The sequence below is a fragment of the Hipposideros armiger genome, unplaced genomic scaffold, assembly GCF_001890085.2.
Source record: "Hipposideros armiger isolate ML-2016 unplaced genomic scaffold, ASM189008v1 scaffold_286, whole genome shotgun sequence".
NCBI lineage: Eukaryota > Metazoa > Chordata > Mammalia > Chiroptera > Hipposideridae > Hipposideros > Hipposideros armiger.
In genome coordinates, this window is record NW_017731636.1 from 2,283,587 (window position 1) to 2,302,079 (window position 18,493).

General features: G+C 41.8%; 1 protein-coding gene and 1 pseudogene across 1 annotated transcript in view; both read right to left on the reverse strand.

The window, feature by feature from the left end:
• Positions 1 to 1,257: 1,257 nt before the first annotated feature.
• The window catches only part of RPN1 (ribophorin I), a 37,517-nt gene continuing 20,281 nt past the window's right edge, over positions 1,258 to 18,493 (reverse strand). Inside the window, exons 4-10 of the mRNA XM_019658665.1 lie at positions 15,071 to 15,280; positions 14,043 to 14,235; positions 8,537 to 8,636; positions 7,128 to 7,266; positions 6,771 to 6,890; positions 3,149 to 3,394; positions 1,258 to 1,866 (exon numbers count right to left, since the gene is read on the reverse strand). Of these exons, the coding sequence (XP_019514210.1) occupies positions 1,684 to 1,866; positions 3,149 to 3,394; positions 6,771 to 6,890; positions 7,128 to 7,266; positions 8,537 to 8,636; positions 14,043 to 14,235; positions 15,071 to 15,280 (1,191 nt within the window). The 3' untranslated portion in view covers positions 1,258 to 1,683. The remainder of the gene's footprint in view (positions 1,867 to 3,148; positions 3,395 to 6,770; positions 6,891 to 7,127; positions 7,267 to 8,536; positions 8,637 to 14,042; positions 14,236 to 15,070; positions 15,281 to 18,493) is intronic.
• On the reverse strand, positions 15,287 to 16,862 carry LOC109391264 (40S ribosomal protein S6 pseudogene; annotated as a pseudogene).

Below are 18,493 nucleotides of genomic sequence, written 5' to 3' on the forward strand. Positions count from 1 at the left end.
GGCTGGGTCTGAGACCAAACGAGAGGTGTCTGGGGCACCTCACCTTGCCAAGGGCGGGGGCCAGGCCTGAGCCAAGGGACACTTAGGACCCCACTTCACCCCTCACCCCAGGATTTACAAGGGAAATCAAGGACCAGGGAGGTGCGGGGCTGCCCATGGCCTAAGACGCTATGCCCAAAGCTAAGCATGAGAGGAGGCTGGGGGAGGATTCACCTATGGCTCCCAGCCCAGGACACTGGGTGAGCCATGGGCTCCTGCCAGCCTAGCTGGCCCCACGGCCCACAGAGTATCTGGGAGCCCAAGTCCCCATTGCCTGTAGCAAGCGCCACAGCCCAGCTCCTTTGACCACAGACCCAGTTCTAGCCCAGGCTACTAGAGCACTGTCGATTCCTCCACCGAAATCTCCCAACTCCATCCATGTTGGTTTATCATCGCCCGATCCAAACCGTCATCTTTTTCCTGGATTACCGCAAGAGGCTCTCAGGTTTTCTCCCATACCCACTTACAGCCTTCAGCAGTTAATTCTCAGCAAAAGCGCAAATTTAAATATGTCTCTCAGACATTGGTGGTCTTCCCTTCATTTTAGAAAAAAGCCAAAAGCCTTGGCAGACCTATGCAGCCCTATCTTGTTCTGAACTTTTCCTCTGCTGCCCTGTGTCATACACTTTCTACCTTAGTCTCTGCATCCCCTTTGTCATGCTAGGCTCTCTGTCTGGAACCCTCTCTACCCCACCACACCCTGCCATCTATGTAACTCCTACAGAGCTTAACTCAAAAGTCACTTCCTTCACTGAAACTCTCCCCAGCTCCTATACAGATTAAGTCCAATACTGTCCAGTATATAGATCAGAGGACCCTGGCCCTTTTCCTCACAAGGCTTTCTCAGTTTATGATTATGAATTTGTGTTTGATCATCTGCCTGTCCTCTTATGGACCCATCTCTGCTTCGCTCATTATTACCTGAGTGCCTATGAGAGCGTGTGAGGCAGAAGAGGTAACCAAAAACTATAAGAACAGGCAGAAGAGGTAACCAAAAACTATAAGAACAGAGCCCTCACTCCACTGTTCTTTTCTGCACCCTCACAAAGGCCACTTTGCCTTTGTGGCCTCAGTATTCTAATATGTAAGATGTAACCAATACTTGTTATGTACACTTGCTCTAAGGAGCAAGTCCAATATTTAATGGATAAAAAACACTTGATATAAGTACTATCCCTGAAGCTAAGAAATAAGTTATGAGAAATTTTCAACAGAACAAATGTTCACAGTCCCTGCTTAATTTTCATTTGGTCACAGACGCTTTAAAAAACATGCACACTTGCAATACCCAAACATCAGTAATTAGAAGGGCATAAAACAAGGGGCTTACAGGTTTAAAAGAATGTCCTAGGCTTCAGAACAAAACAAAACCAATCAAATATTAAAAATTTCTTTGTTTAAAACACAAAGATATTTTATTTTTAATGGAGGATTTTGGTGTTTTTTGTTTGTCTGTTTAAAGGAACACTTTAGGGACAGAAACTAAGCTTTCTGTGGTGCCCAAGGCAGGGCCTGATTTCTCTTCCTTGAAGGCCTTTTGCGAAATACAGATGCCAGCATTCACTGGCCTCACTGTTCAGCCCGCCCCACACCTGCCATCTGTAAGTTCAGCACCTGGGCCCACCCTGGGGACAAAGGCAGGGGTTACAGAGCATCCAGGATGTGATCGATCTTGGTGACCAGCTCCTGTCGCTTTCCCGAGATGAGCTTCTCATTCTCGATGTACGTGTCTTTCTTGAGCTTGCCAGCCACCAACCGCTCAGCTTCCACCGCCGACTTCAGCACCAGCTCCTTGACCTGTGCATCCAGTTTCTGCATCTCGCTCACCTGGCCGAGGCAAGAGCAGGGCAGGGCTTGAGAGGGGTCCTCTCACCCTCAATCAGCAGAGTCCACCGCCTCCCAAGCCTACAGACCCCAGAAATCCCAGGGCAGAGGGGCTGGCTGTCGAGGGAGACAGGCTTTGCTTCAAAAGCCATCCAGCTTAACCCCCCTATAAACCCTATTCCTTCAAGTTCTGAACCTTGTGAGCAAGTCCCTTCATCATCCCTGCGCCTTAGCTACAGAAAAGGATTTTTGAGGACGGAGTACGAAAATATGTGAAATCACCTAGCACGGTGCCAGGCACACAGCAGGGACTTGAGGAACGTTCATTCTCTTCCCTTCAGGTAGCCAAATTAGGTGCAGGAATTCAGTTAGGTAAAAAATCAATGGCAGGGGTGTGGCAGCAGGACTGAATGACTCCCATTTTATCACTGACTCCGTGTCAGGCTTAGGACTTTTACAGTCACATTCATTCGACATTCAACAAATATTTAGTGAGCCATAATGCTAGGCATGATTCTAGTCTCTGGAAAACGGTAGTAAAGACAGACAAGGCATCTGCCCCTCACAAAGCTGACAGATTATAAATACTTAAGTACATGAAGAAAGCAGCACACAGTAAGGAGAGGGAATGCTGGGAGTAGCACATGGAGAGGGTCGTCAGGAACTCTGAGGGGTACCTCCATGGGGAGGGGAGGTCCTTATACTCATTTTACAGGTCACAAGAATTCATTTATACAGCATGTCCCAGGCAGGATTCTCAGCACTTTGCACGCACTAACTCATTTCACACTCACTGTGAGGTCAGTACTAACAGCATTCCTAATTCACAGGTGAGGAAACTGAGGCACAGAAGTGAGATAACTTGCCTAGGTTTCCACAGTCTGAATCAAAGCCTGACTCAAACCCATGATTCTAAGTCTGCATTCTGCTTGCCACAGCATGAGCAGCCTGGAGCCTTGTCCAGTCTGGCCTCCGGGAGAGGAAGGAACTGCTCTCAATACTGGCCATGTGGAGAGGCAGTGCTGTAAAAGCTAGCAGAGCTTTCACCAAACCCAGCGCACATCTGAGACACCAAAACTTCCTATTGTACCATAAGAGTTGACACCATGCCACAAGTCTACGACCAGGGGTAATATCACTCCCCCAAGCCAGGAGTGAGCAAGAGCTGCCTGGTGTGTGACCCAGGTAGAGCAGCCATACGGTGTTCTAAACAGCTGGGTATGAGCCCTGAAAGCGGGGCATGGTAGGCGACAAGCCAAATGACTCAGTGATAGCAGACGCTTACTTTGTCGCACAGGTCGGAGCCCTCTGTCTTCAGCCTGGACTGCAGCAGCGCAATCTCACTGGTCAAGGCCTTGTGCTCCGTCTCCAAGCTCTTCTTGCCACTGTTGAGGGTGGACACATCGCGGGACTGCTTATACCTATTGACAGTCTCGTCAAAGTGACGGTAGAGACCTATTCTCTTATTGACAAGGGTCAAGACCTGCTCTGTGATGCAGGCCACCTTCATCCTGGCTTCTGCGGCCGGATCCTAGATAGAGGAGAGACACCATATGTGACGAAACCAGGCGTGAGCCCACTCCGACCTTCGCTTCCCAAACAGCACCCACCAGCAGCTACGCAAACAAGAAAAGCCATCTATTTGGAAAAGTCAGAGAATCAAACTCTTACTAACACTGAATCTGGACCAGTTCAGCAGGCAAAACTGGGGACATGAAAATGAAGCAGATATTCACTTCAAAGTCTGACAGGGCAGACAGACGGATATGAAAAAGGGTACTAATGCCAGAAAGCACCACGAAAGGGATAAAGTGCTGAGCAAAGAGAAATCTCAGCTCAAGTCAGGAAAGGTTTTCAATATGTTTATTATATCTCTCTCCTTAAAAACGTCAAGGGTTTCCAAGGCCTAAAGGAGAAAGCCCAAACTTCTTATCCTACCATTCATGGCCCTTTAGATGAGGCCCTACAGACTTTTCAGAATCACCTTTCACCAGGTGTCTACTACAGAAATCCTAACTGGGCAGCTCAAAGGCTGAATCTAGTCTACAGATGGTTGATTTGGCCCACAATTAGTTTTTTTCCTCAATAAATTATCAAAGCTTTAAAACAGTCAGATGTATACATAGGAAATCTGTTGAATAAACTATGACCAATCCATATAACAAAGTACTCTACAGCAATAAAAAAAAAATAATAAGGAAGATCTCTATGAACTGATATGGGTGATTTTCAGGATATATTTGTTAAGTGAAAAAAACAAAAGTACAAACAATATATATCAACAATGCTACCTCTTGTGTAAGAAAATAAGAATTAAAGTATCTGATTATTTTTGCAAAATAAATCAGAAAGGATATCCCAGGATTGATGAAATTGTTTACCTACAAGGCAGGGTGGGAAAGGATGCAGGAAACTACCATTTTCAAATTCTGAATTTAGGACCTTTCCAATGTTTTACAAATTCACATATCCTCAGTCTAAAGTAAAAACGAGGGGCCGGCCTCGTGCCTCGTTGGTTAAGAGTTGGCTTGGGAGCGTGAGCTCTGAGCAGCAGGGCCGCCGGTTAGGGTCCCACATAGGCCAGTGACACTGTGCCCTCTACAGTTAAGATGGTGAACAACAGCTTAACCTGGAGCTGGGCTGCCATGAGTCTCTGGCAACGGCGTAGGCTGCATTGGGCTGCTGTGAGTTACTGTGAGTGGCTGGCAGCTGACGTGAGCTGCCAAGAGCCGCCGTGAGATGCCGTCCAATGGCCATGGAGTGACTGCCTCACCCAGGAAGAGTGCAATGAGAATACCAACATGGAACAATGAAGTGACATCCTCCACAACTAGACTGAAGAACAAAAGGACAGCAGCTTGTCTGTTCCCCTTCCCCGATTCCCCAACACTATTCCCTCCCCTAATTCCCCCAATAAAATCTTTAAAAACAAGACAAAACGAACTGCAGACAAATCTTGGATTCTACTTGGTAGATGTGGTGTTTGTAGTGTTATGAGTATATCAATTCTGAAACTATTTTTTGTTAATTCAGCAAATGAGCATATTGATGTTGTAGGGATCCAGAAAAGAGGAAACATGGCAAGAGGGAAGATAAGCAAGAACCCTGTGGTATTAGACTGGAATGAAAGACATAAGTATGAATTCATATTTTAAATACTATATATATTTGTATCTCCTAGCTCTGTCTGTTGAAAAGGCTTGGGAGCAGTGATAGTCCAAAAGCAATGATCTAGCTCACAGATCATGGTTTCTAGGTACCACCCTGCACTAAAAGGAACCAGGAGAAAGGAAAAGATATGTCTGAAATGTATTGTTGTGCCAACAATAAAAGTGCTTTAAAAAAGGATGGAGACATTAAAAACACAATCAAATCTGGGACAATTTGAGCATCAAAACAAATAGCACGAGTGTACAGTAATCCATGGAACAAAGTAAGAATCCATGAATTCAAACAAATAATCAACCAACCAACCAATAAAAAAAGCTTTTCCTTACAGTAGAATGCCAACTAATAATGTAATCAGTTTTTCAATCACCATACTAAAAAACAGACAAGAATCAATGATAAATGCTCTAACGGATGAATGTATATGAATATATTTATGTAGCCTCAAACACATTATTTGTTAATTAAAAAGAGAAAAATGATAACTTTATTAACTAAGAAGAGTTAACATCACCAACACTGAGACTGAATGGCACAGTATACTTCCTGATGTGATGCACTGCAGACACGGCATCACTTTATAGTGTTCTTGCCAAAAATGCATAATCTGAATTTAATCAGGGAGAAACATAAGATAACGTAAACTAAGGGACAGTCTACAAAACTGGTGTCTAAACTTCAAATATGTCAAGGTCATGAAAGACAAAGAAAGGCTAAGGAACTGATCCAGATTAAAGGACACTAAGGAAATACGACAACAAAATGCACTGCGTGGTCCTCAGCTGGATTCTAGAGTATGAAAAATAATTACTATAAAAGTTATCATTTGGACAATTGGCAACATTTGAACATGAACTGCAGGTTGGTTAGTAGTATAGCAACATTAAACTTCCTGAATTTGATAGTTACAGTGATTATGTAAGACAAGATCCTTATTCTCAGGCTGTATGCACATACTCGCTTAAGTATTCAAGGGTAAAGGAGCATAAATATCTGCAAACTTCTCAAATGGTTCAGGAAAGATAATGGTACATATAGAGAGAGGCCAAATGTTAACTGCAACGTCTAGGTGATGAGCATACAAAAGCTTTCTTACTATTCTTACAAATTTTCTATAAATGTGGATTAAAAAAAAAATCAATAAAACAAAAGCAATTTTTATAGCTTAAAAAATGGTGCTATTTCATAATAAATCCTATGCTCAGCTCCTTCTGCATGACAAGGTTTGCTAGCAGCTGTCCCAGCTGCACCACCTGACCCATGGGTAGCCTCGCTGGTCTATGGAACCACCTTGATCAATGTCTTTGCTCATATGTACACTACTGCTACTCACAGGAACCCCTGAAGCCCTCCCTGCTGTCTAACCAACTGTTCCCTCCAGTTGAGAGCCCTTCCCCACCTTTTCTGCCTGTCACCTCCTCAGGATAACCTTTTCAGCCCCCAGGCTCCACCACCAAAAATACACATTCTGCTTGCTGCTCTGTTCCCACAGTACTCATCTACCAGTAGCAATCTGCCTCACTTAACATCAGGTCTCCGTGATCACAGCAACAAAAACACGGTATCTTTACAGAAAGGATTAGCGGAGACCACAGGCAGGAGAATATCTTCTGGACAATACGGTTCTTTCTGCCTTGGGCTTATTGCGAGGACCAATGCTCAGAAAAGCTAGTGAACACTTTACTGAGGGTGCAAAATGACTAAATGACAAGAGGGGGAAAAAAAAGCCAAGAGGGTACCTTTGTGATGGAAAAGTCCAGCCTGACATAGATGATGACTGTGAAGAACAAGATGTAGAAAGCAGCCACCACCAGCAGGGGCTCTTGTAGCATGAGCACCTTGTTGAACGTGTAGTGCACCTGCGGGGAGAACCAGGAAGATGGGCTTTGACAGGTCTACATGGACTCAGAAACCTAGGGGGCCAAAGGGGCTTCAGCAGGCCAAGAATCATCCGGGCTGCCCCACCTCACCCCCCGAGGATGCTGGTTCCAACCGCTCCAGTCCAAGGAGAAAAAGATGGGCAAGTCCTGGCCCCCAGCACCCATTCTCTGGGGAGGGAGGCATAGGAAGCAGAGCAAAGGAGTGGAGTCACATACCACAATGTCCTGAATGTGCTGTTCTACCAGATTTTTCTTATAGGCAACAATCACAGGGCGGCCAAATGTGTCCAGGTAGGTGTAGTGCAGTTCTTCTGGGGCACGGCTGATTTCATAGGGACTGTCAACTTGGATGTTCCTAGAGGCAGATGGGAATGAAATAGAGCCTCAGACAAACTGCACTGACCAACTAGGTTTATTAGGGTTGGAGAATTCCAAGGCTCAGGGAGACTTTCAGGGTACTAAGTTCACACTCCATTCTGCTCCCCTTCTAGCACCAGGGAACACCTGACTTCCTAGGACAGCTGACCCAGTGCCAGAAAGCTCTGAGTATGAGACGATTCTTCTGCTGAGCCAACGACTGTCTCCCTGCATCCTGCACACAAGGGCTCACTAGTACTGGCCTACCCCTTGGAGTCACACAGCTCTCCTGTGCATTCTATCCAACGAGAGCCTCTCAGGGACTTGAAGAGACCCGAGAAGTTACTCCAACATGTTCTGTCTTCTCACATGACTGAAAATGTTATTATAGGGTGTAATGGATGTGTTCTGTTTTTGTCTGCCCAGACCCATTCTCCCTTCGCCTGGTTAACAGCACTCTAGTTTTACGTGGAAGAACTACCCGTTCCCCCATGTAATGTCCTCCACAGGAATTACAATCAAATTTCCTCTTTCTGGTGATCAGAATGGGTAAGTAAACCAAGAAAGGCCAGGAAGATGCTTCCCTTTAAAGTAAATCAAGAGCAAAATGACACAAGGCTACAAATAGGTGTTGGTCATTCATGCCAAGGGCAGGTGCCCCTGTGAGTGTCCATCAGTTTCGGCCAATTGGACTCCTGAAGATGCTCTGTTTCTGTCCTTTTCGAAGCCTGGTTCCCCAGCCTATGCTGTCAATTTAAGATCCCTAACCCTTCCAGGTTCATATCTTTCTGCTTAAATTGGCCAAATACAGCTCAACTGCTTGTAACCACGGAACCCTAATATACCATTTGAGACCCTCCCCTGCCTTTCCTGAACCTGGTCTAAGGAACCCAGAATAAAATGGAGCCACTGCTCCACTATTCTTCCACTTTCTATCAACACAGAAGGGCTACCTGACTGTCCTGACTTTGCATTCCAGATGCAGCTCATCCCATCAGATTCAGGCCATCACTCTGGCCTGCTAAGGTGACTTTGGATACTGTTCCTGTCACACAAAGGCACTGTGTTTGAGGAATATTTCATAAATAAATCTTGTTCCCTCATCTGAGTCTAACTTTTCTGTTTAAACTCCATCAGAAGGTCTTATAGACTTCTCAGTCAAAGCTAAGTATTCAGCACTTCCTGTGGCCCTAAAACACAGATTCCTCTAGAGTACCGAGGGCACCACCAAACAAATGGGGAGCAGAAGAAAGAACAGTCACACTCACTTGGCCCCTTCAGGCAAGATGATCTTCACAGTCAGAGAATCTATCACTTGCTCATCAAAAACATGGTCCACAAACCTCATCTTCAGTGCATACTGATCACCTGCAAGGTGTGAAACATGTAGTTTTTCAAACACATGCAGTGATGTGAAAAATTGAGAAAATGGGTCAGGAACTAGAGGGAAGTACAGGGTATGAACACTATCTTACAGAGAGGAGTAGAGACACTATCTAAAGTTAACAAACTAGAAGACTCTGGAAAACAGAGGTAGTGGTGGCAGCAGTTTTTCTTTTTCTTTTTTTTTAAGATTTTTATTGGGGAATTGGGGGAAGGGGAACAGACAAGTTGCTGTCGTTTTGTTCTTCAGTCTAGTTGTGGAGGACATTGCTTCACTGGCCCAAGTTGGCACCATCATTGCGCTCTTCGCGGGCGAGGCAAATCAGTCGCCGGCTTCTGGACGGCTGCTCACTGCGGCTGCTGGCCGCTCACGCTGGCTGCTGGCTACACACGGTAGCCCATGGCAAACCACTGCAGCAGGGGTTGCAGCCTATGCTGTCACCGGCAACTCATGGCAGCCCAGCTCCAGGTTGAGCTGTTGTTCAGCATCTTAGCTGTGGAAGTCGTGTCACTGGCCCTCGTATGTGGGATCCCAACCAGGTCCCTCTGGCGTCCCAAGCCAGCTCTTAACCAATACACCACTTGGCAACCCGATAGCAGTTTTTCTATCTTCCCTAGTTTCCACATAAAAACAGAGCAACTAGTAACAAAATCAATAGCCCATTGACCATACTCACAACAAAACTAGGTAACAAGGCATCTCCACGAACCCCAAAATACAAGGGGTTGTGGGCCACAAGACACCAACAGGCACAAGAGCTACATTCTGTGAATGAGAAAGCAGAGGGAGGCAACAGGGCAACTGATAGACTTGAGAAAAGAAGAGCCCTGACAGACAATAGTGTTCACTTGGGAGCATGGCAGGCCAACTGAAGAGCAGCTAAAACTCAGAAAAGTCCTACCCTGTCCCTGCACAGCTGGTGAATATAATGGGCTCACAGAAGATCTGTAGTTGACAGCTTTGTAGTTGAGAGCTTTGAAAAGCCCATCAGAGCTCCGCTTACAGGACAGTATCCTACAGTGAGGAAAAAACTGCTGGAGTAGAATCAAAATCGAGCATAACAGGGATAACAGGATATAGGAAAACTGAGCCAGAAAAAAACTCAGAAAGCAAGCCACCATATTTTTTAATACGGCACTAAAACAACAGAGAATTGAGCAGTTATAATACCTCCTCCTAAAAGTTCACATTAAAAATGAGCAACATGGGCCGGCCCAGTGGCGCGTTGGTTGGGAGCTGGCTTGGGACGCCAGCTCTGAGCAGCAGGGCCCCGGTTCGGATCCCACATGAGGGCCAGTGGCACTGCCCTCTACAGCTGAGATGGTGAACAGCGGCTCGTCCTGGAGCTGGGTTGCCGTAGGTCACCGGTGATGGCATGGGCTGCGGCCCCTGCTGCGATGGGCTGCTGTGTGTGGCTGGCAGCCGGCGTGAGCAGCCAGCAGCTGGTGTGAGCTGCCAGGAGCTGCCGTGAGCGGCCATCCAGAGGCCGGCAAATGATCTGCCTCACCTGGGAAGAGCACAATGATAATACCAACATGGGCCAGTGAAGCGACGTCCTCCACAACTAGACTGAAGAACAAAAGGACAGCAACTTGTCTGTTCCCCTTCCCAAATTCCCCAGAGCTGTTGCCCTCCCCCAACTCCCCAATAAAATCTTAAAAAAAAAAAAAAAAAAAAAAGAGCAACATAAAAGTATAAGACACCCTCTCACTTTCAGAATATTATATTAAAAACATTTACTATGCCAACTATAATTAAAAATATTTTAAAGTTATAAAAAAGAGAACATTCCTAGAGAAAAATGAAAGTATGCCAGAAGAAAAAGAAAGTATGCCAAAACCAATCAAAACTGTTCCTACTACTGAAAACCAAGCTTAAAAAGATGTTATGAAAATGACACAAGTCATAAAAGAACAATATAAACCACAATTATAGAAATTCAGGAAAGTGGCAGACCTCAGGAAAAATTTAGAAATAACAGAGAAAATCGTTTTAAAAATGAAGCCTAAGCTAGAAACAATGTGAGTAAATAAACAAATAATGCCTTATGACAAAAAGGTAAAAAGAAGAAAAGTTTTAAATGAAGAAAAGATTCAAGAAAAAGTGCCAAATAGTAAAGACAGGAAAAGATTCAACATGGAAATAATAGGAGTCTCTACAGGAGGAAATGTTCAAAAAGGTTTGAAACTAAGTTGAAAGGGCATAATGCATACCCAAGAATAGCAATCACTGCCAAGACATGTTCTGGTAAAACTGTTAGACTTCAAAGAAAGAATTATTGAAGATGTCGGATTAGGTAAAAAAAAAACAACTCTTCAGCATCTAGATAAAAACAGCAAGTGACTTATAGGGGAAACAAATCAAGTTATCATCAGATTTTGACAGGTACACTGTATGGCCAAAAAAAAAAAATGTAGTAATATATTTAAGATACTCAAGACATGTAAGCCAATGATTTTATATTAAGCAAAAGTGACTTATAACACAGAAGGCACAACCTGTTGTCAATATGTAAGAACTCATCCCAAGCTCGTCCTACAGCATCTACTAGAGAATGAGTTTCAGATCATCAAAATGACTACAGGTATCAATCAACATAAAGACTAATGGTGATTATTAAATACCGTGTTTCCCCAAAAATAAGACTGGGTCTTATATTAATTTTTGTTCCAACAATCTACATTTATTTATTTATGTATAAAAATCTACATTTAGGGCCAGCCGAATGGCTCAGTTGGTTAAGTTAGCTTAAGAGCGCGAGCTCTGAGCAACAGGGCCGCTGGTTCGATTCCCACATGGGCCAGTGATGCTGCACCCAAGCTGAACTGCCAACAGGTGGAAGGATGGCTCAGCTGGTGAGAGCACATGCTCCTAACAAGACTGCCTATTTGATGGTGGGCTACGTCCGCCCACAACTAAAACTGAACTTGGCACCTTGAGCTGAGCTGCCAACCGGATTGCTCAATGGATAGAGCATGCACTCTTAACAAAAAGGCTGCCGGATTCGACTCCCACATGGGATGGTGGCTATGCCCGCCCGCAACTAAGACTGTACTTGGCACCTTGAGCTGACCTGCCGCCCAGATGGCTCAGTGGACAGAGTGTGCGCTCTTAACAAGGCTGCTGATTTGACTCCCGCATGGGATGGTGGCTACGTCCACCCGCAACTATTCTAAGATTGTAACACAGCACCTTGAGCTTAGAGGCCACGAGCTACTGACAGGCAGCCAGATGGCGACTGGCGCCCTCCGCAACTAAGATTGAAGAACAACAACTTGGCTGGTTCCTCTCCCTCAATTCCCTAATTAAAAAAAAAGAACAACAAAAAACTACATTTATTCAAATAGTCAAGTCTGGCTGATAATCTTAACTGGGGCTTGTTTGGGGTAGGGCTTATATTATGAGCATCCTGAAAAATCACGCTAGGGCTTATTTTCCAGCTAGGTCTTATTTTCGGGGAAACATGGTACATAGTTACCTGTAGAGCTCTAAGACAGAAAATATACTATGTAATGGCTATTTTTTCTTACAGTATACATATAGCACACTAAAAAAAATGGAGTAGAATGGAGAAAGGAATTATGCAAAAAACAAATTAACTCTTTTCAGTAATCACATTAGAAATTGTAATATGACCATTTTTATTGAGACTGTTAAGTATTAGGTATGGGATAAAACAAATGACTACTTATAGACTATTCTAATTGTTTTCCTGTGTCCCTCAGAACCAGGATTCTCAACATGGAATTAGACACAGATATAATATAAAAGCAAAATCTCTATAAGTCATACTGTAAGTAATTGCATGAATTCATAAATGTTTAACATACAGAGGTAATACATCCCTCTAGCTCTGTTAACTAAAAAGGCCTAGAAAATGACCCACCTAAGAGCAATAAGCATTCCCAGTTCTCAGATTGTGGTCTTCAAACACCTTTTTCCAGAAGAAACTAGTGGATCAGAGAGAAATGGCTGATTCCAGGTCTGGGACAGAAAATATACAAGTTGAGCCAGGAATGCCTTTTCGTAAGACAGCAAGGAAGCTAACAGACTAGTAGTGTTATATGATAATGACTCAGGAACTTAACCTGAAGAGGTGCCCAGTGGCTAAAGATGGGAGAATCTGAGCACCAATAAGGATAATCACTGCAAACGAATAAAACCCATAAAATGTTTAGATCTGTAAGTATATAATGATTAAAAAAAAAATCTAATTGGCTATCTAGTAAATGAAAGAAAAAGAATCAAGTATTTATCCTCCCTTTCCTAGGTGAACTGCAACACTGGGAAACCTAAGAATAGATAAGGAGCAGTGTTTCCTTATAAACTCCTTATAAAACAGTGTTTCCTTTCATAAACAAATGAAAAAGAAATACTAGAATTAGATCAGCAATTTGCAGTCCCCAGTAAAGTACTAGAACCTAAGCACTGAGCATCACAAAAGGAGACACCAGACACTACTTACTGTATGCCTTTTAATGAAACAACATATCATCACCTGAGTCTTGCTAGAGGGGTCAAACCTGAGTCTGATCAAACCTCCAGGGACAGCTGTCAATTTGAAAGAAATACGGAAGACAGGAATATACTGAACTGCACTGAGTAAGCAGTCATCAAAATCCAGACTGCAGGTTACACTACAAGTGGGCTCAAGTTCTTCAACAGATAAATTGTAAGGAAAACAGATGGAGGAGGAAACTATGAATTAATAGACTGATAAGACAAATCAAATGTTTTGAAAAGGGCAAAACTGGAGTATCTAGAGATATACCCTTGGGTGATAAAACTATGAAGAAATTCAAGAAAGTGGTTACTAAAAATCAGGATGGTGATGACTATTGTTGAGGAAGAAAGAGGTACATGGAGAACCTTTTCAGTGGCTGGCAAATTTCAATTTCTTAACCTGAGTAGTGGTAAGCAGGTGTTCCTCTTACAATAATTTACTGAGTTATGTATGTTTGTGCGGTTTTCTGTATTTTGTTTTATACTAAAAAGGTTTTAAAAAGGCAGACTTGAAAATGTAACAAAATGTTTATAATCATTAATTCTGGGTGCTTATATAAAGACGTGTGTATTATTTTCTGGTTTTACTTTTAAAATACCTCAAACTAAAAGAATTTAAGCAGCTCCATTCAGTTATGACTGAACTGGAAGTAAGGAGGTATACTGTTTGATTACCTTATGCGTGTATTACTTTTACAATAGCAATTTGTACCCATCCATGACAAATTGTTCCTGATATCCCAGCCTTTCTAAGAATGACAAGAGAATACTCTCTCATCTAGGACTGGCAACTGTTAAAAACAAACTAACAAACAAACAAAAAACTGCAGGAAATCAAAGAAAAAAACGGTCTCTGCCTTTTCTACTCGCTTACTATTAAGACTGACCCAAATTATAGAGGTACTCATAGCTTGGGAGGTTGTAGCCAACAATGTAATGCGTCTTCCACCCTCCAAAAAGAGGAAAGCGAGGTCGAATTTCCATCTCTACGGAGTCATCCAAAATAAGAAGGTGGCTGGTGGACACATTGCCAATCTCATCCCGGTAATAAACATCCTGGGCAGCAGCAGGGAGGATGGTCTGCAAGAAAGTGGACATACTTTCTTCAGAAAAAAATGATCTTAAATACAGAAAAGACACTGCACCAAGATCTTCATCATAGTACTACTCAACTAAAATAGTCCCCAAACAGTAAAAAAACTAAAAAAATTCTAACTTTTCCCCCAAGGCTTCAAAATGTCTAGATGTTGAATCTACTTTTCAATCAAGTTTGGCAAGTAGCCAAATTTTTCTACATGGTAAATAATAAAGAGAATCATAACTACCTTTGCAAATACTGACAATAGAACAAAGGTAAAAACAATCTGCAACTTATTTTACAGAAAGGGAAACCAAACATGGAAGAAGTTACATCAAATTACTAGGTGGTAGGCAGGGTTATAGAAGGGGTTTCTCTACTTAATATTCTTTTTGGTATCTTACAAATCTGTAAGCATATTTTGATAATCGGGGAGAAAATGTAATACCTTGTTCACAGTGAGCCTTTCTGTAATATGTAAGTACATGAAAATGCTACTGAGATTTCATTTATAAGACAAAAAATAAAACTGTATATGAAATATGATCAAATGTTTTCTAAAAACAGTATAAAAGTATAAATACGACAGCAATAAGTGTCTGAGGGATGGTATTATGTTTTTCCTTTTTCTATTCAAATTTTCTTTAAAAAAAACGGCCTAGTTATATAAGTGAGGGCATATTTTTTTTTTTCAAGACTCTTGGTTCTAACGCTGTCAGTCAACTACTTACACATCAATCTTACACAACTACCCAGTTATCTACTTTCAAAAAGTAAACAAAAGGGCAGATATGATCATGTCAGTTTCTCACAACATCCAAGTTGAATACCCCATACCTTAAAAGAACGGATAGAGGAAATACCACTATCTGGCTGTCTCTGGTAATCATAGCGTGAGAAAGGCCCCTTAAGCACAGCCCCCGTGTGCTTCAAGTCTACATTTTCTTCCACAGCAATATTACCCCAATGAGAGACCTCGATGACTCGGGTCATGCTGGTGATAGTCAGGAAAGGGCTGTTGTTCTCATAATGTACTTTAAAAGTATCCTGCAGAAGAAGGAAACAAGTAGTTAAAAGTTTAAATCAAATTCATTGGAGACAAGCTATACACCAGCAACAGAATGTTGCCTCTAATGTATGCCTCTTCCTTCCTCCCTTCCTTCATGTATGATGTCTGATCTTATTTGTTACTCTTAGGAAATCTCATTTTTGACTGGACTTAGACTTAGGGGTAGAAGCTCTCAGAGAGGACAGCCTGCATCTTTTGGCACTCTGTTCCTGGAGTTTTTTTTTGGCCTCCTTCATTCTCTTAGTCAAAAGTTTAGCATATTCTGTGGCCTCTCCCTTATTTTTCTTAGTACACTGTTTCTTCAGAGCAACACGCCAACGTTTACGTTGCAGGATGTGTGGAGTAACAAGAAGCTAAATCTTGGGTGCTTTGGTCCTAGGTTTCTTACCTTCTTTGTTTAGGGGCTTTCTCACAACAGATTGGCAGACATCATCTTTTTTAGAGACACTGAAAAGTTTGCGGATTCTGCTAGCTTTTTTGGGCCCCAGGTGACAAGCCACAGTAATATCAGTGAGACCAGGAATATCTTTCTCCCCACTTTTCTTTTTACAATGACCAAGTTGAGGACACTCAGATTGGCTGGCATCCACAATGCAACCCTGAACAGATGTGCGCTACCTTTCTCGTCCTCTTTGCTCTATAACAGGTATTGCCCCTTACTGAGGAGCAGGCGGACACGGCCATGGGTCAAGACACCCTGCTTCATGGGGAAACCTTGTTTGTCGTTCCCACCACTGATTCGAACCACATAACCCTTCCATTCTTCACCCAGAGCATCAGCAGCAACTTCTGTGGTCATACACTTCTCATAAAATGTACAAAGTTTGCGTTCATCATCCACTTCAATGAGTTTCTGGCAGCCAGTAGCTGGGAAAGAGATGTTCAGCTTCATCCTGAGGCAGCCAACTGCCTCTGAGGCACCATGAAAATGAGCTGCCACATTTTAAAATGATGCTAAGACTTTTTAATGCTGTATGAAAATAAATATTCATGTTGTTAGAAAAATAGGATATATAAAATGGTTTTAGGTTCCAAAATAAATATGTCTTAAAAACAAAATCATCTACATTCCACTTATTACTTTATAGCAACTATGTGAGAAAAAGAAAAAAAATGTGAAATGCAATACATGAGAATCTCAAAACAAATGGGAAGCAGAATAGATTATATTTACTTTCTCTGTACAATTTCTTTAATTTTTTCCATTTTTCAATTACAGTAAATATTCAATATTATATTAGTTTCAGGGATACAGCAGAGTGATTAGACATTAATACCTATAAATTGTGAAGTGATACCTGGTAACTCCACTACCCACCTGAAACCATACAGTTATTACTATATTATTGACTATATTCCCTATAATGAATTTTACATTCCCGTGACTATTAGATTTTGTAACTGTCAATTTGTACCTCTTAATACCTTCAACTTCTTTACCCATCCCCCAACCCCCCCACTATCAGTTTCTTCTCCGTACCTGGCTATATCTGTTTTGTTTGCTCATTTATTCTATTCTTTAGATTCCACATGTAAGTAAGATCATATGGTATTTGTCTTTCTCAATCTGACTTATCTCACTTAGCATAATACCCTCTAGGTCCAAAGTTTTGCAAATGGTAAGATTTCATTATTTTTTATGGTAGAGCAATACTCCACTGCATAAATATACCGGTTTCTTTATCCAATCATCTACTAATGGGCATTTTGGTGGTTTCCATATCTTGGTTATTATGAATAGCACTGCAGTAAACACAGGGGTGCATATATTTTTTCAAATTAATGTTTTGGGTTTCTTTGGATAAATACCCAGGAGTGGAACTGCTGGATCACAAGGTAGTTCTAGTTTTAATATCTTGAGGAACCTCCATACTGTTTTGCATAGTGGCTTTACCAATTTGCAATCCCACCAACAGTGCACGAGGGTTCCCTTTTCTCTACATCCTCGCCAGCACTTGTTATTCATTTATTGATGATAGCCATTCTGACAGGAGCGAGGTGGTATCTCATTGTGGTTTATATTTGCATTTATCTGATGATTAGTGACATCGAGCATCTTTTCATATATCTATTGGTCATCTGTATGTCCTCTTTGGAGAAATGTCTATTCAGGTCCTCTGCCTATTTTTTAATGGGATAGTTTTTTTGGTATTGAGTTGTATGAGGTTTTTGGTTTTTTGTTTTTAATGAATTTTGGATATTAACCCCTTATCAGATGTATCATTGGCAAATAACTTCTCCCATTCGGTAGGATGTCTTTTTGTTTTGTTGATGGTTTCCTTTGCTGGACAAAAACTTTGAGTTTGATACAGTCCCATTTGTTTATTTATTTTCTTTTGTTGCCCTTGCCCAAGGGGATATATGTCAGTAAAAATATTACTAAGGGTTATGTTTGTGAGTTTATTTCCTATATTTTCTTCTAGGAGTTTTATGGTTTAGGTCTTACATTTAAGTCTTTAATCCATGTTGAGTTTATTCTTGTATATGGCATAAGAAGGTGGTTCAGTTTTATTTTTTTGCATGAATCTGTCCAATTTCCCCAGAACCATTTATTGACTACTAGATTGTCTTTATGCCAACGTAAATTCTTGCTTCCTTTGTCATAGATTAAATGACCATGAAGGCATGGATTTATTTCTGGACTCTCTATTCTGTCCCATTGATCTGTGTCTGTTTTTATGCCGATATCATGCTGTTTTGATTAGTATAGCCTTGTAGTGTAATTTGACATCAGGTAACGTGATACGTCTGCTTTGTTCTTACTTGTATTTCTCAGGATTGCCAAGGCTATTTGGGGTCTTTTATGGTTCCATATAAATTTTAGGATTATTTGTTCTAGTACTGTGAAAAATGTCACTGGAATTTTGATACGAATTGTACTGAATCTATATATATTTTCAGGTATAAAACAAATAAGTCATGGGGATGTAACGTAGGAATATAGTCAATAATATTGTGATAGCATAGTACGGTGTCAGATGGTTGCTGGACTTACCATGGTGATTACTTCTTTAGGTATATAAACATTGAATAACTATGGAGTACCTCTGAAATTAATATTGTATGTTAGCTATATTTTTATTTTTTTTATTTTTTTATTTTTTTAAAGATTTTTATTGGGGAATTGGGGGGATGGGAACAGTGCTGGGGAATTGGGGGAAGGGGAACAGACAAGTTGCTGTCGTTTTGTT